Source organism: Cornus florida, unplaced genomic scaffold, assembly GCF_030987335.1.
Source record: "Cornus florida cultivar Cherokee Brave unplaced genomic scaffold, ASM3098733v1 CherokeeBrave_3.0.0_Hap2_Chr10, whole genome shotgun sequence".
Classification (NCBI taxonomy): domain Eukaryota; kingdom Viridiplantae; phylum Streptophyta; class Magnoliopsida; order Cornales; family Cornaceae; genus Cornus; species Cornus florida.
In genome coordinates this window covers 109,390,112-109,415,815 of record NW_026775580.1, presented here as the reverse complement: position 1 = coordinate 109,415,815, position 25,704 = coordinate 109,390,112, and the positions used below count along the sequence as shown (strand labels likewise).

General features: G+C 36.0%; 3 protein-coding genes across 3 annotated transcripts; all 3 read right to left on the bottom strand.

Annotated features, from left to right (window-relative positions):
• Positions 1-1,366: 1,366 nt before the first annotated feature.
• On the bottom strand, positions 1,367-2,522 carry LOC132276983 (brassinosteroid-responsive RING protein 1-like). The gene has a single exon (XM_059778660.1). It carries the CDS (start codon positions 2,428-2,430, stop codon positions 1,651-1,653), a length of 780 nt encoding a protein of 259 aa, XP_059634643.1. The 5' UTR covers positions 2,431-2,522; the 3' UTR covers positions 1,367-1,650.
• A 1,468-nt stretch (positions 2,523-3,990) lies between these two features.
• LOC132276982 (uncharacterized) lies at positions 3,991-18,923 on the bottom strand. Its single transcript, XM_059778659.1, has 10 exons — positions 18,684-18,923; positions 15,868-15,924; positions 15,702-15,769; positions 6,287-6,509; positions 6,105-6,205; positions 5,703-5,778; positions 5,151-5,210; positions 5,007-5,057; positions 4,820-4,898; positions 3,991-4,429 (listed from the first exon to the last, which is right to left on the bottom strand). Exons 1-10 carry the CDS (start codon positions 18,762-18,764, stop codon positions 4,332-4,334), a joined length of 894 nt encoding a protein of 297 aa, XP_059634642.1. The 5' UTR covers positions 18,765-18,923; the 3' UTR covers positions 3,991-4,331.
• A 2,026-nt stretch (positions 18,924-20,949) lies between these two features.
• On the bottom strand, positions 20,950-25,339 carry LOC132276981 (protein FATTY ACID EXPORT 2, chloroplastic-like). Its single transcript, XM_059778658.1, has 3 exons — positions 24,756-25,339; positions 21,857-21,991; positions 20,950-21,330 (listed from the first exon to the last, which is right to left on the bottom strand). The coding sequence occupies exons 1-3, from the start codon at positions 25,243-25,245 to the stop codon at positions 21,191-21,193; spliced, it is 765 nt and encodes a 254-aa protein (XP_059634641.1). The 5' UTR covers positions 25,246-25,339; the 3' UTR covers positions 20,950-21,190.
• Positions 25,340-25,704: the final 365 nt, after the last annotated feature.

Sequence of the window (25,704 nt, the reverse complement as noted above, 5' to 3'; positions counted from 1 at the left end):
TTTATTTTTTATCACTGCTACTCTATGTTGGCTTTACAATTAACAATTTAAAAAATTAGTTCAACACAAATTTGATTTGAGATCTAGGCTATGTTTGGCGACACGAAATTAAAGTTTTGAAACTGAAATTGTTGAAATTAGAGAAAAAGTAACTAGAAAATTGAACAAAAAATTTGTCCAATTTCATTAATTCTAATTCCATGCCGCCAAACATGGCACAAGAGTTTTTGTAATTTTATTACAAGGAAATATAACAGTGGTTGCAAGTAGGATGCACACGGTCCGATTTGATACGGTTCTTAGTGGAATCGGAACTGAACGAAACCGTTCCCAATAGTTCTAAAAAAATTGGAACCAGAATTGTTAGGACATGGAACCGAATGAGACCGAACCGTGAAGACTGGTTCGATTCGATTCGGTTCTACGATTCCCATTATAAAAATTAGAAAAAATACATTGTTTCAAAAAAAAATTATACTTTTGATATGTTATTTAAATTAATGCATAAATGCTTATTATATAAACTGTTGTTGCAAGAACCAAACTCTTTGCGCTAATAAAGTAATGATCACTAGTATTTTTTATTTTTTATGTAAACATTAAAATAATAATATATTAAAAATATATTTTTTTTATTTTTTATTTATTTTTTATCCTTAGTTGGTACTCATACATGCATGCCTCCACTGAGGTTTGAATCCCTGACTTCCCTTTAGGAAGTAGGGGTATGATACCGCTACGTCACTGGCATGTTGGTTATTAGAAATAGTTGAAGATTCACAATGCATCAAACCACTCTATATTTAATCCAAATAATTATAATATATGTTATAATTATATTGTATAAATTAAAAATAATATATATTATATACACAATAATATTTAACCGGTTCGGCTCAGTCCCAAAGACTCTGAAACCAAAACCGAACCAAAACTCACCGATTCCAAAATTTTGGAACCGGAACCGGTACCAAATCAATGTGGAATCGTAATCGAACCGTCGATTCAATTCGGTTCGGTTCTCCGGTTCCATCGGCTTCTTGTACAACCCTAGTTGCAAGAAGAAAGTTACAACCCTGAAATTTTCAAGATTGAAATCCTATGTTACAACATAAAAAGTTTTTACTAAGAAATTATTTAAAATAAAATTAGTGTTTTATAGTAATTTCAAGAAAAAATAAGAAAAATAAAAAGTGAGCATCTAAGTTGAGTAAGCAGTTAATGTTATTTGATTAGAAGATCTCCAATTAGTTAATCCATTTTTCTATAGAGATATAGGTTTTTTCCATGATAATTTGTTAGATTGTTGCCATTTGCTTATAAATTCCATCACTGACTTGAATGTTGACAACATTCACACAAAATATTGTTGCAAATGAATTCAGTTTAAATTATAGTCAAAATGGGAATTACAACAAACATATTGTGACACATCTCAACTCAACATACAATAACCTCAAAACAATCTTGGTTCAGTCTTGTAGATAGCCATAGCTATATATATATACATACAACTCCAACAGAGTTTCATATTATTATTCCCCATTAAATTGCAAAATTAACCCTTTACTTTCAATTCACTCACTTTAATCCTGTCCCTTCTACTTCATCATCAAGTATATATAAACATGTTTATATATGTATACAAAATCAATGAAGCAGATCATCGCCGAATAGATAGAGTAATCGCTCGACGACCCAGCTGGGTTGTTGCTGGGACAAGCCTTGCGAAGAAGAAGATAAAATGGTGGTTGTGAGCAATGGGGATCTACAGAGTGGGCAAGTTTTATGGGTATCATGGTCGAGCCATCTATCGAGACATCCACTGTGGAATATGTGACAACAATTGCCCAGTTCTCTCACCTCATCTCGTTCTCTCAACCGGTCCAAGCACACTGCACAAGTGTCGCAGCTCTGGTGCACTCTATGAGCTGCAATGTCTCCGAATGTGGTCAAGGCCAGACTATCTCGGACCAGCTTGGAAGAAATTGAGCATGAAGAAGGAGAAGAAGATGAATCCAACTGCGCTTGTTGCAGAAAATCAGGGGAAGATGATGATGAGAAAAAAGGGAAGATACCAACATCTGTGTCTCTGATGAGTCTGAGAACCCAAGACAAGAACCATCTTGTCACGGCGAAAACAAAAGCTGCCTTGTATAGAACATGGGTTGTTGCCACTGCCAAACCCGAGTATTCCATAGAGAAACCCATGAAAGCAGATAACAGTAATACAAATCTATAAGCAAAGACCTGATCAGGTGAGAAGTTTAGAGAGAGAATGAGGAGAGAGGGAGGGGGAGGTTGGAAGAGAGGCTGAGAGGTGTATTTAAAGTTGGGAAAAGGAGGGTGGTGATGGTGGCGGTGGTGGTGGTGCAAAAAGGGTAGTGGCATCCGCGTGGGCATCCGATAAAAAGACAGCGATTTCCACATCAGCTGTGACCGAATCAACTACTTTTACCAAACTTTAATTATTTTGTTGGAGTAATTGTTTAATGTCATCTACCTTTTAAAAGTAGTTAAAAGGGAGGGAATTAGTATATAAGTAACTTGGGAGCAGAGCAAAATACACATGAATTTCTGCTTTATACTACAATGATAGTACCTCCAACTACGAAACGTAAGCAAAGGTTCAAGCGCCTGAGTAGTTTACACTCTCTTCAACTTCTTTTTCTAACACCTCAGCCTGAGGATCAATGATAGATACATCACTGGATACTACTTTTATATACACACACACATGGGTGTGTTTATGTATTCACGTTTCACAGGGTGTATATCTATACTTTCACACAACCTACCCATACCGTCATGGCTGGTCAGCATTTCCATCCAACACAATGCCCTCACCAACCACGTGATGTCTCAGAATAACAAGTTTTATCATATGTTATAAATAAATGTCTCCTTAATTCCTATATTCAGTTGTTGCAAGTAAACATAAAGAGATTACCAAGTGGTTGTAAAGAAACACAGTGTGGCGTATATTTTTGTTTTGAAATGACTCCTCCCTTACTAGGATCTACGATTAAAATTAGTCTACATTTGTCATTGTGGCTTTGAATCTTAAATCCCAAGCTCTAGCTAGGTCAAGGTTTCAAGACTGGAAGAGAGAAAAAAGAAAGAACAAATCGGCTATTAATTACAAACCTTTTTATACTTTTAATAATTTTTTCATCTCACGTTCACAAGAACAAATTTGGATCTTCTCCTGTTGATACACATGGTACCACATCATCAGGTGAGACTATCTACCATCTGACAAAGATTTAGGTTTAAAAAAAAAGGGTTGGTAATAGGTTAAAAAAAGGGGCAAGGAAGCTTATCCTACATGAACTTGGACAATAGGTTTCAATTCCAGCCAGATTGTAACAATTTGTTGAGGCCTAGCTGTTGGACCCTTAACTTTCCCAAATCTTTGGTCAGGCGTGGTCAGTTGAGATTGAGACCATTCCCTGACCAGTTGACTGAGTCCAAAAAAGAGGATATCAGAATCGAATACGGAGTATGAACCAAACCCCACCACCACCGATAAAAAGCTTAGCATTAGCATATTAACAAACAACGCAATGTTGAAAAAGTGATGGTCCAGATAGCCATACCCAGCCGACCACTACCCCATCCTGCGTACGTACCAAGGTTGGGCCACCACCAACCCACCATCCATCTTATCTTATCCGTCACACAATACTACTAACACATGTGCATTCCACTTAACTTTTGATGACTTCTCGGCCACTTGGACCAGAATCCCCACAGTAAGACACCAATATAGACCACACTTGAAAAAGACATTTAGACAAATCACATAGTACGGTAGTAAGAAAATTAGAAGGACAAGTATGACTGTATGAGACACTTAGATAAGTAACAATGACCCTTAATTTTTTTATTTTTTTTATTTTTGGGCAAGGTAAAACAATAACATATGTTTTGCTTGTTTCTATTCTTTCCCTCCCAACATACTCCATATAGGAATCTAACAGTGGATAATGACAAAAAGTAAAGGCATGTAATGAGGATCACCACATGCCTATATAAGTTCCTGTTCCTGCTTACAGCAAAGCAAATTACAGGACAACCCATATTAAATTCTGCTTATACATTCTTCTAAATATGCATCAATGGGCAACCCTTAACAATATTATATGGATGAAATATTATTTCACTACAAACTTCAATTAGAGCACTGGACTCGAGAGATTTTTAACACCTTGGAAATTAGTTTATTACACACCTCTACATAAAATTGGATCACTATCACTTCCATTTCTTTTTATTTTCAAAGGAAGCAAGCAAGTTTATAGAGCTAACATAGAAACAAAATGTTGCTCTCAGCAGATGATGTGTGGGCCAGATTGCTCACCTTCTTCTATCTTCTTTCGCATCTTGTATTGCAACGTAACAGGAGCGCAATCCAGTGGTGTTTCTCCTGAACAAGACATAATCAGTCAGCCAACATGACATTGACACTCCAATGTAAAATCCAATTCGAAAGTTTCTCTCAATTTTTAGTATTTCAACTATTTTCTCAAGTGATGAAAATGTTCCTCAACCAACATGCCACATGCCCAAGATGACATGGTGCATGCCTAAGTTGCCTCAACAAATCCAAAGGGGTTTGACGATCAACCGGGTTGAATTTAATCTCCTGCAGTATTTGATCTGGCATGTTGTCAACATTCTAGATATACCTACCCATACCTTGAAGAGGAAAATAGATAATTCTACTGTTCTAGAAGACACCACCAGCAGTCTGTATTATATACTATCCAACAAATTAATCAAGGTGGACAATTTAGTCGAACATGGAAATAATTACCCTGTGAATTCTTGAAGTCCACCTTTGCTCCATATTCCATAAGGGCAAAGGCTATATCAGTCTGATTGAAAACTGCTGCCTGCATTCAATCAGTCCAGTCAAAAGATCAGTAACTTCTAGAAAGCCTTGCAACCAATATTGCAAATTCCTCCAACTTTTACATGCATGAGAGAGAGAGGGAGTCTACCAGATGTAGCAGAGATAATCCTTGCTTGTCACAGTAATTTGCATCCACACCCTACAATTTTGATAATGCTTCAGTTTTTATATCAACAATAGTAAAGCACCAAACAGTGATACTGTACAGCCTTATAAAGAAAATAAAAAGTACCTCACTCAGAAGCTTCTTGACACCGGCAGTATCACCATTCTTTATTGCTTCTCTTAAACCCTATGCAACAGTTCAAATAAAGCAACTATTTTAAGTATTAACACCATAACATATGCTCTCTTTTATTTCCTTTTCCCCCTTTTTCATATTTTTAAACCTTCCATGCTATTCCAGTGCAGAGAAAATGATTGAATATTATTCATTTGTGGGGTTATCAGAATGTTGAGGTAGAGGGAGATTGCAGGTCAGTTATGAAGCTCAAGGCAGTAGAGGAGAATGCTGATATGATTGTGGATGATATCAGATGCTTACTCTCAACCTTTGAAGGAACTTCAATAGCATAGGTTGAAGACAGTGAAACAATGTGGCACATCTTCTTAGTAAATGGGCTTTGAAGGTTAAGGCCACTGATCTTGAGTGGAGTGTTTGGCCTTCTTGGCTGTTGTAGCCATTAAAGGTGATTGTTCGTTTGTTTCCTAGGTTTTGCATCTTACTGACGAAAAAAAAAAACCCGTCCACGCTATTCTACATGCATAATGCAGAGTTGCATACCTCTCCGTTAACTTCATAATCCATCTGAGATTTCTGCAAACTCCCATTGCTCGATTGACCAAGACTGAAAACAGTGCTGCAAGTTTTGTGCAAGTTAATCACCAATTGAAAATTCCAAACAGTATAATGGAGCAGCATTTGATGCTGAACCCACAAAACAGGAGAGCAAAATCTAAACCAACTGACAAATATGCCTACTGCATGGAAGTATAGCATTTAAAAGAAAAAATATGCCAAAATACATAACAGAATAATAAAATAAACCTACTTAACCCAAAGAAACATCTGGTACCTTAACCTTAAAGTACTTATAGAGAAATTGTATCTAGAATTCAAATTATACACCGTCTTATGATATGAGGAATGAAGAACGAAAATCAAGAGAACTTAAATGCAACATACCTATGCTTGCTATTTGATGTAGAACCTCTACTCTTTGGTGTCGTATCTATCTTCTTTGGTTTTGGGTTTGACTGGGCTGGAAAAGTAGAAGTAGTTTTGCTCTGCCACAAAACATAAATAAAGTCTACAAGATCCATGTAGTTCACCAAAAAATACATTGGAAGCTATTAAAGGATTCTTACATGCAAAGTTATTCCATCCCGAGCTGGAGCTGGAGCTGGAGCTGGAGCCTCACAAATGCATAAAGGCATTCCACATTTGCACTCTGGCATGCCTACAACAGGGAATTGCTCAATAGCTGGTTTGGGATTGGATTCTGCAACTGCACCAATGTCTAATCTTGAAACTTTATCTGTTACATGATTGACTCCGTCCAAAGAAGCTGGTGCATCATCTTTCCAAGATCTACACCAAAAATGCAAGCCACAAATAAAGAGTAACATTATTTTTTATACGAGTTCCCTTCAATGTCAGAAATGAACCCGCACAAGAAAAGGGAGCAAACATCCAAACAAGAAGTGAGAAAATGGAAGACCATCAAGAAACAAAAACATTCAAGAATATGGCCTAAATCTTCCATAAAACATAGACCCTCTTTCATACATGAAATTTCTCATAGGAATTAGCAAAGCATAGAACCCAAGAAAAATAAGTACCAAGAGTAATAGAGATTAGCAGGCTCTTCCAGATGATGGTCGCACCTCCAAGGACCTCAAAAGATTGGCAAGCAATTACTTAAGTTCTTCAAAGTTCCAAGTAGTAATTTTTTATGTCTACCACTTATAAATTAGAGTAATTATCGATTTATTTCCATTTTCTCAAAATGGCATCCATCTGCTTCAATCTCTCTCTCTCTACCATTCTGACCTGTGCATATCCTTCCGCTTACAATCATCTAGTGGCAAGGAGCAAAAACCCAAAAAAAAAAATAAATAGGTGATAGTTGCAGGAGTGGCCAGCTATAAAAAAATAAAAAATAAATAAAAAGTGATAGAAGGTTACAGGGCACAAAATTAGATAGATGAAGATTGATTGCACCAGCATTTAGCTTCCTAATAGCATGTTATTAGACATTAGTATCAGGCATGTTAGAAGGTGAACTACCACATGTGCAATGGAGGCTACCTTAAATTGAGAAAGTCATTCCAAGTAGAGCAAAACAGAGTAGGTATTTTCCAAGAACAACTATTAGTAGAAATCAAAGTCAGCAGATCGCACCAGTAATCCCTCCTCCAATTCTGCTTCTTTTTCTTTCTTGTATTTGTCGGAAGGGGAATCCAAATTTATTAAAAGGAAGTGAAGCACACAAGCAAATATCACAAGGCGAACAAAAAAAAAAATAATGAAGAAGAAGAAGAAGAATGAAATCAACACAACCCCCAAGGAGATAAAACAGCATCGGAAGCCAAAGATAAACTGAAGATGAAGGTGCAAACCTAAAACTGTAAAGACTCTATCCCTGACTTCACTAAAACGACTAACTCTGTATCTGCCCTTATCTAAAAAGCATGAATACAGAAATGGAACATGGATACAACACGATATGGACATGGTGATACAACAAACTTTAAAATTTTAAAACATGAACACGGGAAAAACAAAACAATAATATTTGTATATATATATATACACAAAACAATAATATATATATATATATATATATATATATATATATATAAGGGCTCGCTCAATGCACGAGACTCCCGCCATTTTGGGGTTTGGGGAGGGTCAGCTGTACACAACCTTACCTCCGTATGGAGAGGCTATTGGCCCACCCTCAAGACAATCAGATTAATTAAAAACATATTAGACATGAATTGTTCTATGACTATAACATGAAATATGTAACTTGTTAATCATACATTTATAAATACCCATGTTGCATAGATAATTACATAACACTATATAATTTTCTGCATGTTTTCGTCTGTGTATGCATTTATACATGCACACACACAAATAAGTTGATGACTGCTCTCCTACTCTCATGCTCGCTCATCAATGAAACACTCATTTTATATATATGGTCAAATTACTTTATTTTTCTTCAATTATACTTTGCTCCCTTGTTAAAAGAATATAAGAATATTTTAAACAATGTTTAAGGTTCAATAATCAAAAGTTAGCAAGTTCAACAAATGTCGTCCATGCGTCAGAAATTAAAAATTTTGTTTTTGAACTATGGACACGTCAGTAAAATCCCCAACCAAAAAAAAATGGTTCCTGCTGATACTTTCTTTGCCAAATCAAAAATCTTCCTCGAAATCCAGCATTCTTTAGCAGTCCGAGTCAGACTGTTGTTTTAGTTGATTCCGCTGTGTCCGCACCATCCAAAATTTAGTCGTCATCGCGATTTAAATTCCCTAGAGAAACCATCTGGACCCAAGGCTATCTCTATGTCATAGTTGATTTGGCATAATGCTGGGAGGAAGCAACTTGTTCCGGGAATGTCTGACATGGATACGACTACTACTTAGAAGTGTTTGTGCTTCTTAGGCCTTTATAGGAGAACAAGGACAACTCTGTCAACACTGTGATATTGTGGCCCGACTTTGGTGCCGGGTCGCGTTGCGACCCACTTATAAACCGACGACTAGTTGGATGAGCTTTGTCTGGGCCCTAATTATTCTCTTGTAGCCCGATATATAAGGGCGCTTAGGGTTTGGAGTGGAGGAAGAGAGAGTAATGCAGCAGGGGGTAGGGGCAATTCAAAATCAAAATTCAAGTAAAATAAGAAAGAGATTGAGAGAGAAAGGGAATAAGAATAGAGGGAAAGAAATCAGAATAGAAGAAGAATTCAGAGGGAGAAGAAATAACAGATAATCTCAAATTCAATATCAATAATAATCATAAAAAGCTGACTTTCCTAATGTCTAAACCAACATATAAATAGACATCAAAGAAAACCCTAATCAACCTATTACCATAAATAAAACCCTAAATTGCTGAAATATCCCATAATAATAATAAATAAACAATAATCCCTAATTCTATCTTTCTTTCCCACGTCTCCAACAATAGGCATGGGTCGTACGGACTTCAAGCTTTCGGGCCAGGCCCGGTTTTTCATCATTCCCTCCCGGTTGAGAAGAACTCTCCTCCGGAGAGTAAATGCATAAGTATATCTCCAAAAAGTACGGGTCAATACTCCGTCTGGTAGTTAAAACTGGAAAACCCTTCCATCGAACAAGGTAATAGTCAATATCTCCAAGATGAGGGCCATCACTCTGATAATCAACAATATCCTTTGTCCAAGCTATATAATGCGACTGAAAAGATAGATGAACTAATGCCGATGCTGAGGAAAATGTAAACCCACTTATAGGAACACATGCCAATAAAATAGGAGGCTCAAAGGTGCCTCGGTTAGGTAACAAATACCCCACATCAAAAATTGAAATAGTACTCATATCAAAAGACCAGTCAAAGAAATACGCATTAGGTCCTGATTTTTGAATGATGTGGCAAAGTCTATCAATTTTGGCATGTTTCATCTGGAAAGAGTTTTTATGACAAGGTTGAGGTAGTGCACAAATTATAACATAATCTCCTTCATTAAATTCATGATTCTGATGATGAGCATGTGCAATAAGTTCATAATTCTTTTTACTTAAGACAATTTCTTGTCGCTTATTGGCATAAAAATCATGCACAAGCTGAACAAAGGAATCAACAAACTCAAGTGAATACATACATGGAGGTGAAGGAACATGATCAATGGACTGGCATGGAAATGAATTATAGACAATTTCAAAAAAATAATTGCCAGTAAATTGATTTGTTAAACTTGTATAGGTATATTCCATTATGGGCAATAACAAATTCCAAGTGTCTAGGTGCACATTAGTAAGAAAACTAACCAACTTTCCTAGACCTTGTTTCACAACCTCAATTTTTCTGTCATTCAAAGGACAAGATGCAAAATGAAACTTCAAATTTGTTTCTAAGAATGTCCAAAGTGTCTTCCAGAAATTACTATTGTACTTGACATCCTTGTTTGACACAATAGACTCTTTTTCAGACACATCTTCACCAATAGAAGTGACTACTTCAGCAAAATCAATGGACAAAAGGACCATGGATGGTAGAGCTTTTGAAAGACAAGACTTAAGAATTGTGGCACAATTGTTCAAAACTTTTTCTCCTAACTTGTAAGATTGAGGTGAAATAGTTTGATTTCCCCTCTTAACACTAGTTAGAAGATGAAGTAGCTCTACTGATATATGGTCGCTTTCTTCCAGGACAAGAGTCAAAATTTTCTCCATGGATGAAAAGACACTATCGGAGTGATAATAACCTATTTCCCTTAAAAAGTGTTCAAACATCTCAACAATTAATGTGTGGATAATTTTGACCCTTTTACCATAAGATGGTGATATAAGACAAAGGACAGGCTCAAATAGAAGGAAGTAAATAAGAGTTATGGGCTGAAAATTCAAAAACAAAGCTAAGATTCAGGATTGTTAGTAGAAAAGAAGGATGGAAAATGACAAAGAAAAGCCTATTGGAATCACTCCAATAGGACCTAGGTATCACAACTAGAGAAGGCCTCACACCCTCAGAATTTGTGAATCACTCACAAAGAAATTTCAAAGGATAATCTTATTCAATCATTCGCTGAGTATTCAGAGTTACATAGTATCATTTTTATAATAAAAGACGACCCTTGGATTATCCTCCAATGGAGGTAATCAAAAGTTGACTCTAACTTAATGAAGTAACAAATAACTTAATTGATGCAATTTAATCTAATTATGCAATTTACTAAAACAAGGTAATCAAAAGTTGACTCTAACTTAATAAAGTAACAAATAACTTAATTGATGCAATTACCAAAATAATGAAATTTGACCAAACGCCCTAATTATGCAAGACTCTAAGTGGACCCCCCATCGTCTAGCATGTGCCAAATTAAGGTTTGAGCCTTAGAACCCTCCTTGCCACGCCTTTTATATACTTTAAAAGGTTGCTGCCACTGTTCTCTACCAATTCTCCCCGGCTTGGAAAAACTTGACCCCGGCGAGGTAAATGCATGAAATTTTTCATAGAGGTCTGGAGCTAGGTGTTGGAACTCACTGTCACTAATCCATGTACAATCAGAAAGTGGCCGTCCTTTCCACTTAACGGGGAATTTTTGATAACCGCCAGCTCTTGTTGAAACAAGTTGGTGATCAACAACATCTTCTATTTCCTCCTTTACACGTGGGGCTGGGGGAAGGCGAGTGATAAGATCAACAAGAAATGGATCAGCAAAATGGCCTGAATGCAAGGTGAGATCTTCGATGTTGAAGACTTTACAGATACCCATCTCTTCTGGTAGGTCAAGAACATAAGCATTGGAGCTAATTTTCTTGAGAACTTTGTATGGGCCAGCACTCTTTGCGTGAAGCTTCTTATAAGCACCTTTAGGATATCGTTCCGGTTTTATTCGCACCATAACCATATCTCCTTCCTCAAATTCGGCAAAATTCCTCCGCAAATCAGCTTGTGTTTTGTAAGTTTCATTGCTCATTGCAATCTTCCTTCGAACCTCCGCATGGATGTCTCTGATATGCTTACTAAAAGCATCAGCTTCAGCACTAGGGTTTGCCACAATTGGTAAAGGCACTAAGTCAATTGGTTTCCGAGGACATAAACCTGTCACAATCTCAAAGGGTCTGCCCCCTGTGGATCTGTTTACAAAACTGTTGTAGGCAAATTCAGCCATAGGAAGAATCTAGGCCCAGCTACTAATATGGTCACCAACAAGACAATGAAGCAAATCACCCAAGTTGCGATTAATAACCTCAGTTTGGCCGTCAGTTTGGGGGTGAAAAGAAGAGGAAAACTTCAGCCTTGTATGAAGCATCTTCCATAATGTGCGCCAAAAATAACTCATAAATTTGGTATCTTAATCAGAAACAATGGTGTTTGGCAATCCATGAAGCCAAACAACTTCTTGAAAGAAAAGCTTGGCAATGTGGATAGCATCGGATGTCTTGGAACAAGGAATAAAGTGTGCCATTCTTTAAAAACGATCCACAACAACAAATATAGCATCATGACTTTGACTGTTTTAGGCAACCCAAGAACAAAATCCATGCTTAAATCTTGCCACGGCTCATGAGGGACTTGGAGTGGCGTATATAAACCTGTATTTTTCTTTCTTCCCTTGGATATTTGACAAGTTCTGCAACGAGCAACAATTCTGGCCACATCTCGTTAAACTTGGACAAAAAAAACGATCTTCCACCATGGCAATGGTTTTATCTCTTCCAAAATGACCTTTTGCCCCATCAATTGGTATCAAAGCCAAAGGTGAAAGAGATCCAAAAAACACAAGAAGTCTCAATATGTGCTACAACGGGCTTCAGTTGTAGGTGGAGTCAATCGGCTTGGTTACATGGCATTGAGCTTGAGTAGTCAAGGTGGAGCATTGGGGTTTTGACTGATTGAGCAACGTATAGTGGGGATAATCCGAGTTCTGTAATAAGATCGAAAAGATTGAAGTGCCAGAGAATTATCCAGATTCAATTGCCATAAGAAGCGATGATTGACGTAATGGAATTTGAGCCAAGGTGGAGATTGTTAGGAACTATGTCTCAAATTCCCATTATTATTAGTTTTTATTTTAGAGTGTATTTTTATGGTAATTTCTTATAGAGACGTGAATTGGGCTCTAAGAAATTGTAATCCTTGTCCACAAAGGAATTGGGTATGTGACTCTATAAATAGACACTTAGGCTATTGTTGAGAGTTATGAGTTGAGAGAGATGTAGCCTCGTAAGGGAGTACGTTGATGATAAGGGGGGAGTTACGAGTTTGGTAGAGTGAACACTGATGGCGAGAGGGAGTCTCGTGGAGTACACGGAGAACTCAGTCAAGAGTTTGTGTGCATGGTCCGTTATTGAAATTCTCTACTATTATAATATCTCTACATATATAGTGAATCTATTCTCATCCGTAGATGTAATCCTGATTTTGGATGAACCACGTATATATCTTGTGTTGTGGTTTAATTTGTTGTTTTCATTCTTTCTTTTGCTTCCGCTGTGCCCCATCAAATGGACTAGATATATCAGATAAATTTTCAAAAGATGATACAATCATATGAAATACTTCTACCATTTGATCATCATTGTAGGGAAAATCTGGTGCTGTAATCCTTGTTAACTCACTAAGGCATGAGGCTACTGCAACTTTAACATCACAATTTGAATGCTGTAAAAACTCTTTCACAATTAAAGCCTTCATTATTGGAGAGAGTGCAGCTTGCATTGAAGCACATGGGTCCTGGTTTACTTTGCAAAGAAAGTGATCAATTTTGGTAAGCAACCAAAGGAGCTGACTGACTAAGGATGTAGGTTGAAAAAGCCTATTTCCAATTTTCAGAAGTTGTTGTTCCAAATTTATTTTCAGTGTTGTTTTTGTTTCCCTTTCATTTTCACACTAGTTAATTCTATTTCCGTGTGACGGGAAGCTTGGTTTGGACTCAACAATCTTAACCTTGCTTGGCTTAGAACAAAGCCATTGGGGACATGAAACGATGTTCACCTCTGACATCGTTAAGAAGATGTATGAGCTAGGTCAATGAACAAAGTTTAAAGAAGGTTGTTGATGGTCATGGTGGAAAGGTATGATATAAGAATGATTGAGGATAATGCCAACATAGAACTCAAATTGAATTAAGTAAACTAAATTATAAACTAGAACAATGCACAACTAAGAATATCATAATGCAATAAAATCGATTATGCCAAAATTCATGCACTGATTGTAAGTGTTTGGGTGCAAAAATAAGGTGGAAACAATGAAAAGAATTTTTTTTTTTTTTCAAATGTGCGACTGAGGCAATTCAAAGGGGTTCAAAATTTAGATGGGTTCAGTTAGGACCTTTTTGCAAATTTCTATACTAATCAAATGGATAAAAGTACTAATAACAATTTTTAATTGAAGTATATGTACCTTTTCCGAAGTCCAATGTAGATCCCAATTGAATGCTCCAAGTGTTGAAGATTATCCCAAAATAGCTGCTGGAACTGGTGTAGGAATTCTGTTTTTTTTTTTTTTTTTTTTTTTTGTCAGTCTACTACTGAACAGGCTAAACTATTCTGTTGTGGCTCTGAAATTTGGTCTCTTCTGAACGGGGCTAAGCTTAGGCCTGAAAACTCAATCTGCAACTTCCTTAAATGGGATGGATCTGACTATTTTAAATTTGAGTTTGGTTAAATCTGGTTTATAAGGAAACAAAATATATCCTTTCCAAACCAGACGGGATAATCCAAAGTTGACTCTCCAAAATCAGTAGCGCTAAAATTTTGGTGACAATAAGGAATGCAAAGATTGCAATAACCCAAAGTTGACTTTCCAAAATCAGTCGCGCAGATTGCAATAATCCAAAGTTGATTTTCCAGAATCGAGAAGAGGATGCTGAAATTTTGGTGAACAATTGCAAAGATCTAGGCACACGTTCACAAATTAGTGTGAACGAAGATCGAGGAAGATGACAACTAGGGTTTGTGTGGTTTTGGTGATGGTGAAGCAGCGGTGCTTTGGTTCTAAATTTTGCAACAGAGGCAGTGGCTGTAAATTTTGCTAGGGTGTCAGTTGGTTTGTATTGGTGTCGGCTGGGGCTTAGGATCTTCAGATGGCCGAAAAGTGATAAATGGATTGGATTGCTAATTGATTCAGATGGATGAATAGTAGATTGGTTTGATTGCTGTGAACACTTCGAATCTTTTGCTCTGATACCAATTGATGCAGCAGCGGGTAGGGGCGATTCGAAATCAGAATTCAAGTAAAATAAGAAAGAGATTGAGAGAGAAAGGGAATAAGAATAGAGGGAAAGAAATCAGAATAGAAGAAGAATTAAGAGGGAGAAGAAATAACAGATAATCTCAAATTCAATATCAATAATAATCATAAAAAGCTGACTTGACTTTCCTAATGTCTGAACCAACATATAAATAGACATCAAAGAAAACCCTAATCAACCTATTACCATAAATAAAACCCTAAATTGCTGAAATATCCCATAATAATAATAAATAAACAAAAATCCCTAATTCTATCTTTCTTTCCCACGTCTCTAATAATAGGCATGGGCCGTATGGACTTCAAGCTCTCGGGCCAAGCCCGGTTCTTCATCAGAGAGACTCTGAAATTCGTACAGAAACAGAGTAAGGGGCTGAAAACTTGTAATCTCTGATTTTACACATAGTAAAAACTTTCGCCGGATCCCAACCGTGGACGTAGGCTGTTACTGAACCACGTATAAATCTTTGTGTTCTTTGTGTGGCGTGTTTACTTTTCTATCGTGATTCTTGATTCAACTTGGATTCGTTGCGTTTGTCATAACAAACACCATATGAGATTTCATGTATCATCTTAAGACATCTCAAAGAAAAAGCATACAAAAGTACAACACTTAAAGATAAATGCTAGCTCATTAATTTAAAAGGACCAGATTTTTCAACAGTCCTGCAAAGATACCACATTAGAACACCACCACCAACACAACCCCCCCAACGCGCAAGGGAAAAACAAATAAATCATTTAATAAGAAGGTAAGATATATCTACAATGTATCCAACAAAATCAAAATCAGGAGTTAATTACCGAGAAGTATTGTTGAAGCAATCAGAGCAAACTCTAACACCTGAGTAAATGCCAAATTGCGGTAAGGCCTGAAGTTGCACATAGAATGAGAAAAGAGAAATGGTTAATTAAATCCATCCATGATTGTTACAAGAAATAATTGAGTGTATGTATATATAGCTCATACCATTTGATTTGACGAGTGTTCAGCACATAGAGTCTTGCCACAACATCGGCAATGATGCTGTGAATATAAGAGGAGAGTGTGAGTTAGGTGAGACCTAAATCTTGAACTGATTTTATTAAGACACAAGTGGTTCTGCTGAATAGCAGATTTGCACATGATAAATCAATTTTTATAGACACAGTTAGGGTTGGTTCATATCATCAGAGAGGAAGAGCCATATTAAGCGCATCAAAAGATTCTTCTTTCTTCCTAGTTAGTAAAATAGCATCATAAGCATTTCCTTAGGCATCTGTATGACAATGAATGAACGACGTTCCTTTTTTCTGATAAAAAAACTCAAATAAAGAATATTCCTACTCCTTCCAAAGTGGTTAAAGATCCATGAATATTACTAGTTGCTCACTATAATCTCCAAAATTGTCTACTCATTGCATAATGAGATCTGAAAAGTTTTAAAATATTCCATCATCATTCCTCTTGCGATGTTGTACATATTGGTTAAGCCTCATTTTCCATTGAAAAAACAGGTATTCTAGATTTCACTTGACCTATACATTAGATTTACATTTCCAAAGATATATACATATATCTGTATGTATGTATGAATATACACAAATAACACAATTGGCTGGAGGAATCCAAAATGGGCAATGACCAGTTATTAGTTATACTATGAGGCTCTGCCATATTATGCGCTAACTGGCAGGTTAGCATCTCCATCCAAGCCATTCTTTGATTGAGTTCCTTAACATTAGGATATTGCTTTGTGTATCAGCTGACAAATGAATCAAAAGATATTATAGGAGACAATAAGGCAAATGCTCATTACTGATTGAATGATGGTTTAAGTAAACATAAAAAAACAATGAGTGGGCACATGCCGCATATCAACACCAAAATCAACGCGTACAGACTGGAAAAATCAACATGTAAAGACAGGAAAAGCACAAGTTGTTGTGTGGATGCAACAGATTGCTTAAAACACATTAGCAACAAGTTCCGATCCCACTATTTCTCCTTTTGTTATTGTCGTGTGGAATGCAACTGATGGCTTAAATCCCACTTATTTCATCTTTTGCTGGTTCTAAATCTAGAGTCCAGTTTATACCTTATATCAGCTTTTTAAAATCATCCAGGCATAAAGAATCAGATTCAACTAGACAAATTGTTTCATACTTTCTCTGGTTGCCTGCAACCAAAAAGGTTCAAAGTGTCTAACCTAAATTTAAGGAAACTGTAAGGAGGGAGGGGAAGGTATAGGACAAGTGAGAAAAAATGTTATCCTACTGTTATGGAAACTTAATGTAGGGCAGTGCTTGGAAAGTTCTAATATTGTGACCTCTGTATAATTGTTTATTTGTTGGGCTTAGGCTATGGAAAACTTGCAGTTTAAGGTCTAAATAAGAGGAAGAATGGTAGTAGGGTTTATAGATGGAATTGCTTGAATTAAAAGTGTTCGATCTCGATGAGTTCAGGAAAACTTCTGCTGGAAATGCTTGACAACCACCTTTCTGAAAAGAGTAATGTTAAGGAGAAGGCATTATTTAGGATTATAAAGGTATGCTTTTTTTCTTTTTCCTAGTTTTTAGAATGAAAATTAAATGAAATCATTTGTTGTTCTGCTGCTGTAAGCAATATCGATGAATAGTAGACTAGTTTGTGCACTACGCGGCAAGGGTTAATTAGTTTAAAAAGGAACAATTAGGGCTCAGCAAATAGTTTTAGGAGAGAAAAGGTGTTGACGGGGTCTTCTCATGAGGTTAAAGGACTAAATGAAGTGCAAGAAACTCTATAAAGAAGAATGGTAAACGAATAAGTTTCGCATCACAGCTAGATTCCTAAGGCATCATACTTCGAGTTCAAATTGCGACAATGCAAATACCATAACTGCTGAAAAACTTCTCTTACACCGTAACACTAATATAATATACTCTGTGGCTATACCTGGCAACTTAGAAATTTACTAGGAAAAGTCGTATAAGCCTAACAAAGTTTACACATGAAGAAGCACCACAGTTTGATTTATCATATAAGACGCTAACCACTATTAGAGCCCATCTAAAGCAAATATAAAGTTACCAGAATTGGAGAGTGGTTTGGCTTGAAGTGCAATCAATAAATGAGCTGTCAAACCAATCGATTTGGTTTGAAGTGTGCATAAAATTTTAGATAAGGAATTGGCTGGCTGATCAAAAACGCTGTTGGATGGGAATGACTCACTCAATAGTCACATGTGCAATAAAAAATCAGTCAAATAGTTAAGGAAGTGAAAATGCTCACTAAGAGTGGTGCATAAGATTAAAAAAGGACCCTAATACGACTGTTAATGGCGTTCATATCAGATTAGAAAACAAATCAGATTACAGCCTTATTAAAACATTTCAAATGCTTCCTGAGCCTCTAGAACTGGAAGAAGTTGTAAGTTGTAACTAGTCTGTTTAAAGCTTTAATAGAAATTAAGCAACTAAGTATTAATTCACTATTACCAAATACTTCAAAATCTAGCTCCTGAACCAAATGCCAATGATATTTTATCTGCCAATATACAAGAAAGAATTCCATAAAACAAAAGGCAAAATGAGCATGGATTCACAACAATTCAGATGCAGATTATCTATATAGGATTCAAGTATTGGATATCCAACTGCCAATTGAATTTAATGGATAAACAATATAATAATTGAAAATGAATAAAACCTTAGCTTATTTGCAGATCAGAGTTAATTACATCCTACAGCAAAAAGATAAAGGATCGATGAATACAACAACAACGACGACAATCGTCGCTGTGTTTGGAGGGGTGGTTAAGAGAGTACCCGTCGCCGGAAGGTGTTGAAGCTGCATTTGCAGACGTCGCAGCGCGAGGATTCCTGGAACGGAGGGGGCTCAACTGACATATCTGTGCCACTCTCTTTCTCTCTCTAGCTGGCGTTTTGATCGACTTTTCCAGTCGGATTTATTATCCCCTACAAACAATTAATATATTAATTAGACAATATATTTGTGTCACTGTGTGTTTGTGTGTGTATACCATACATATAAGTTGATATTGTGGTGTTTTTTTTCCAAGTCCAATTCCAATACAAGGGGATGGTGCTTTTGAAATTTCATTCTGGAGTTCGTCTCCGACTACAAAGTTGTAATTCTTTCCCTCGGCCCATATAATTTTATATTAAGGGCTGAATATTGTTGGGCTTCAAAAAGTAGGATCAAACTGGTTTGGGTTTTCTTTTCTCACGTCCGATTGCATAAAAAAAATGGGTAGATCGGATAACCAAATCGAATCCAGTTCGATTCCGATTTCAAAGTTTTGGAACTGTTGAGATTCGATTCGGTTCTAATTTTAGATCATTTAAGACTGAATAGATATATTGTTTATATATTATATTATTTTTAAATTATACCATTGATAATATATATTATAATTGCTTGGATCAAATATAGTGTGGTTTGATGCATTATGAATCTCAACTCTTTCTAATGCATTATTATTTCAATGTTTACATAAATAAATAAAAAATTTACTAGTGATCATTGCTTCACTAGCTCAGAATGTTTGGTTATTGTAACCATAGTTTAGAAGAATATTTATTAAAGTGAGTTAGACATACTCATTGAAGGAATGAATGTGTTTTTCAGTAAGCAGTTATGCATTAATTTAAATAATATATCAAAAATATATATACTTATTTTGAAAGTAGATAATATATTTTTATAATTTTTATAATGGAACCGAATCAAACTGAACCAGTTTTCACGATTCGGTTCTATTCCATGTATAACGGTTTCAGTTCTAATTTTTTAAGAACTATTGGAAACGATTCGATTCCAATACCATCAAGAATCTTATCAAACTGGACCGTGTGTATTCTTACGTCGCATGTGAACTAATTACATTTTTCTTATTATTTATTCTTTATTTTTATTTTTATTGAGAATAAATCAATTAGGGCATATTAAATGGTTCAGAAGTATGCAATAATTTTTTTTAAGATTGATTAAATAAGATGATTGCTTTACACATTTCAAGATTATAAAACTTCTTTCACTTTTCCTTACTAAAAAAAATGTTTATAAACCTTTATTGCTGACATTTCAACTATTTAAATACAATTAAATGTTCGGAAATTCCAACAATGATTATGACATATATGCTTTTATTTCAGTGATATTAATATCCTTTTGATTTGTACTGCCCACCAATTATTTTTTTCCATTTCAAAAAAAAAAAAATGGTGTAATGTTAGCGATGTGGGTATCTTCGGTAAGTTCACGCCATCGTCTCTAGTGTAATCAATCAAATAATTCAAAGTATTATTGTATTTTAAAAATATATAGATTGAAACCACGATAATGATAATTATAACCTCCTCCAGTGTGATGACAGAGATATTATAGAATATAAAAAAAGTGTGTAAAATAAGTTAATAACATTATTCAAGATACTTAAAAAAAAAAAAAAACATTATATGAAGATTAAACAGGAAGGATTTCTGACAAATACTTACCATCAAAGCCGAGACTAGGATGAAACCGCATACCCTCGTCAAGATGCAGAGCAACGACCAAAGGTGCGTTGGCTGCTAAGGTAATTAAATTGTAGTGAAGGTGCCTCCAAGACACAGTGAAGCATGCAACTTCAAGAGTGTAAGCTCTTTTTGTTTAGATGTAAAATATTTTTTTCTTTGTTGGTGTTTGATTATCATAGAAAAAAAAAATATTAAAATCTAAAAATATTTTTTTACCTCAAAACAAAAGAGCCTTAAAGGCCTACCTAAATTCCTATTTCAGAGTAGGCTCATTTAAAAAACGCTCGATATTTTATTTCCATTAGTCGCGATAGCCACTGCCCGAGTGTGAGAAACTTAGAAGCATAATCTTCCTGGAACTATAAAAATTAGAGGGTTATGAAACTAGATGTCAATTCGTGCCACACCACCAGATTTTAAGATTTCAAACAAAATATAACGATGTCAGCAAGATTGGGCAGTGAGGCCAGTTGGGGCGGGAACTGCAATTAGTATGCGAATCTAAACATAGTTGTACATGAAAAGTTCAAACCTCAATTGGATCTAAACACAGTTGTACGTGAAATGTTCAAACCTCAAGCTTCCAAAATACTCGAGTATGTAGGTGGCAGGTTTATTCACTCACAGTCAGTCATACCAAATTACTCGTAGTACATAGTACATACCATACAGCACAGAGTATGTGTAGATCAGAGTGCAACTAGCAAAGCATTAAACTAAAATCACACTCTACAAAAGAAAACAAAGACAGAGACCTCAAAGTCATTAACATCTCAAATACATTCTAACCATCATCAGTGCATACTGCGAAAAATACCATGTAGGTACCCGCCACTCATAACAAGGGACACAACGGACACAACACCAGCTGGAAATATCTTCCCTGAATTCTTAAAGCGAGAACCCATAACTGCCAGAAGAGCAGCAGACAGCCCTGAAATTGAAAGAAAGCAAAGATGAGATAAGATTTACTATGAGATTAACCATACTGGTGCAAAATGAAATTTCCTTCCTCACCTATCAGATCTAGGCAATTTGTTGAAAGATTCTCTTTGTTATAAAGAGCAAGTCTCTTTCGACCGAATGCAAGAACTTTGATTTTCACCTTTAGAAGAGTGTTTTAGAACATCCAGCACCTTAATCTCCATTAATAATTTAATAGTATGAACTGCATGCTTAAATCACTTTTAAGGAGCTCATGCATGAACACACCGAGGTCTAATTTGAATCTCCTATGCTACGGGAAGGGAACCAGGAAAAATGTCATAAAGGAAGCCTTTTTAAGCAATCTCCTTTCTTTTTCTTTTCTTTGCTTCTTTCCGAGATACAAATAGAACATAAATGGTTGATTTTTCCCTTTAGTACAGGGCATAATCTGGTATGGGAGCTTAAACTAGTGATTTCCACAGTAGCATTGACGTAGTAAATTCAACATTAATATAAAGACCGTGAAATCTTACCAAGTCCAAGAGATGATGCAAACACCGGTTTAGTGGGAAGCTCGGTGTAAACATAATACAGAAGCAGGGCTGATAGTCCACCTGACATCAGTGACTTCTGGCTGCCACTCTTCAAATACCCCATAAGTCCACCCACTGAAGAAAATGAATGAAATTTAGTCAGAAAGAGCAAAGGAAACCAAAAAAGCTGCACCAACAATCAAGGATTATATGGCTGAAGGAACAAGGTCCTATCAAAGCAGATGCATGAGGTACTTCAAAAACTTTCTTGGGAAATACCAGTTTTGTTTTAATACCAAGGGAAGACATAAAATATTGAAATTTAACTCTCCAGTTTCCTTCAGGAAGAACTTGCTCAACCGGTAACACGGGTGAGATAAGACAGCCACTTTGACAAGGAAGGAAAAAAGCTCAAGAATAAATAGATATAGTGCTGTATATTTCCCAAAAGAACTGGTCTATTATTGCCCCTGATGTCTTTTCTGTTTTTTGGTAAGTAATAGGCTCTGATATCATTTGATGCCTTATTTTCACTCTTCATGACTACTTAAAGAAATCAAATGCTATAGCAATTACTTTAATTCCTAAAGTGCAAACTTCAAGTACTATGAAGTATTTCAGACCCATAATCTTGTCGCAACACAAATTAAAAATATTATGTAGTTGCCAATACACCATCATGCCAGTTGTTATCAACAATAAACAGTCACCTTTCATGCAAGGTAAATCTATTGTGGATGACAATTTTTGTTTGGAATTGGTTAAGAACTACCATAGAGATTTAACAAAAAAAAAAAAACAAAAGTTTATGACAGACAATTGGCAACTCCTCATAAAAGTTCTGGAACCTCTAAATTTTCCAATGCATATATAAAATAAAAAAATAAAAAGGAGTGCTAATGGAATAACTTCCATAACTCTTTTGCTGCTGATCTATTTCTGCTCCTTGTGTTCAAATTAACTCAATCTATGTCACTGAGGGAGCCTTGAGAGAAATTTTAACTCATAGCTTCCACAGTTTTGAAGATATCTTAGGAGCTTGATTATGCTCATTGCCCGTATTTGCAAATTGATAATTATCTGAATTGTGGAAATTCCTTCAGATAGAAGTCATCTACCTAGATAATTTAATCAATGGTGATATAAAACTGCAATATATATATTTCTAGTGTAGATGATCGGTCTAAGAGAGACGATGCCTGAAAGGATTCTTTCTGTCAAGTATTTAGCAGTGGCCTCATACACACCAGGCTCAGAGCAGCAGAATGTAATGAGTTAGTTGAACTGGTAGTGGCTAGAATGAGAAGCTGGAGAGCTATATACCTATCTTATGTTGGAAAATTCTAACACACCATCTCAGTATGCAATGTCTTAAGATCTACTGGTTTGGCACTTTGTCCTTCGGAAGTAAGTTCTGAAAGTTGTGGAAAAGATTTAAACAACTTTTCTATAGTCCACTTCAGCGCTTAAGCAGAATATAAGTGCAAGGTTGCATGCAACCCTATGAGTGAAGTGGTTTAAGTGTTAAACGAGTTGAGGAATTGAAGAAGGCTACCATGTTTTTTTTTTTGTGACAAGTAAGGAGGGAATGTTAGGACACTGGTGGACTATCTGCAAGAAAAAATATGCATTATGTATCATGTGGCATCATATTCACCTGATTAAATATAGGTGTTTCTAGAATATACTAATTCCTGCAAATTGTAAGTAGACCTGGAGAAAGATTCTAAAGCTCAAGGACATAGAAAGGAATTTCACTAGAATGAATATTGGAGATGGATTCATCACCTTTCTTGTGGTATAACCAACTGATATCCTGTTGGTTCCTTGGTTAGCAAATATCGCTCCAAACTTATTTGTTGATTATGTTACCAATGAGAAGGTTGTCAATTATGCATAAAAATAAAATTTAAATTTAAAAAATAAAAAACAGTGAAGTTGCCTGAAATATAACCTAAGGAATAATGGTAATTAAGAACATAAGGTGCCTGCAAATACAACCTGGGAAACAATTGTAATAAAAAATCAATATCCAGACTATTTCCTTCCAACACGGCAAAGCTAGGATACCAACACATGGGTGCTGAATTCTAGTGATGACTATAATGCATACTGCTTGTGAGGCGATTCATAGGCAGAATCACGCCAGATTGTTAGTGCAAAGGGGACATTCATAAACTTTCCCTGTGGCTGCTATTTTAAGGCCAAAATGATTACAGCAGACAAACTCAGAGGTTGTAGTTTAATTTAGAATGCAAATTGTGTTCTCACTTCTTCGTGAGGTGCACCAAGAAGGCATCATATTCTATTGCTATATGGAAAGAGATCCTGCAGGTTTGCAATATTCATAGAGATCCACATCGGCAGAAAACAAAATGAAGTGGACTGCTCAAAACCGAAGGGGTAATTGTTTATGCTTGATGTTATGAGATTAGTTTGGCTGCAACAGCCTTTTAGATTCGGAATGAAATAAATAGAAACAGAACCAGTCTAACAATTGAAATGCTTTTGGTAAACATATACAAATACATAAATAATAAAATTGCTCTATTGGCAAATGTATTATTGACTCAATAAGACAAATTAAAAATCAAAACTCCTAACAAAATGTCAGAAATTGAACAGACGTTAAAGAAGAAAATACTATACAATCATAATATAGAAATCCCTTCTTGATCATCAACTCCTATCAGCAAACACCCAAACCTCACACAACCAACCAAGGAGAAACTAAAAGTCGTGTTTGGTAACATGGAATCGGTGAGTTGGAACTCATTTGGAGCATAATTTTCCTCCCTATTCCAAGGCCTTGTTTCATGCTTTCAAACAAACATACGAATTACAAAAACAAATGAGCTATAATAATCAACATTTACTCCAACAGCGTTGACTCACTCACCTCCAACCAAAGCAGCATAACCCAGTGTCAACTTCTGAGACATCGACATAGCCATCTTCTTCTTGCCGTCGCTGTTCTGATCGTCCGATCCCCCTTCTCCCTCGTTATTATCGCCGCCGCCACCGCCTCCGCCGCCGCCGCCGCCTCCGCTAGCACCGCCAAAACCGTCACCACCGCTGGTATTCGGTTGGATCTCGATCTCTTTAGCCACAAACTCACCGGTAAATGTGGGCGTTGTAGAGTCGGAGACAACCCTAGCAGAAACTGATCCGATGATGTTGTGAATGCTGTTCTGGAGTCGTTGAGAGCTAATAGATGGTAACAACACGCTTGGTTCTGATTTGATATTCAAGAAACATAGAGATGAGCGGTCAACGGAAGACGAAGAGGTGTGATAGCGAAGGAAAGAGTGGCGTGCTCGAGTTGACCCATGGAATTGAGATTGGGGGTGCAGCGTAAATGACTGTGAAAATGCCAAAGACACTCCCATTTCGTTTTTCTTCTCTCCTTTCTCTTTTCTTTGCCCTTGCAGTTATGAGTAATGGCTGCACGTGTCCATCTTTCTTCACGAACTTCTCGAATTTTCCTTTCCCTCCGTGTCTTTATTTGACCTTCTCTTTTCCCCTGTATTCCATTATTGACTAGCAAATTATCGATACACAAAAATGAACGGGGCCGATTTGGCATTCATTTTGTTTTTTTTTTTAGGAGTTATTATTCTTGTTTTTGTTAGGAGTTAACAGTAAAAATATATATATTTGATAAAAAAATATTTTATTTTATACAGTATCAAAAATAATGGAGTCAAAAAAACAAAAAAAATAGTCTTCAAAAAAGGAAATTACATTTTTTTAGCACCGTAAAAATGGAGACTGTAGCGTTAAATAGTAATTTTTATTTTTTAAAAAACTCTTAAATGTCATTTTTAAATTAATTATATTTCTCAAAC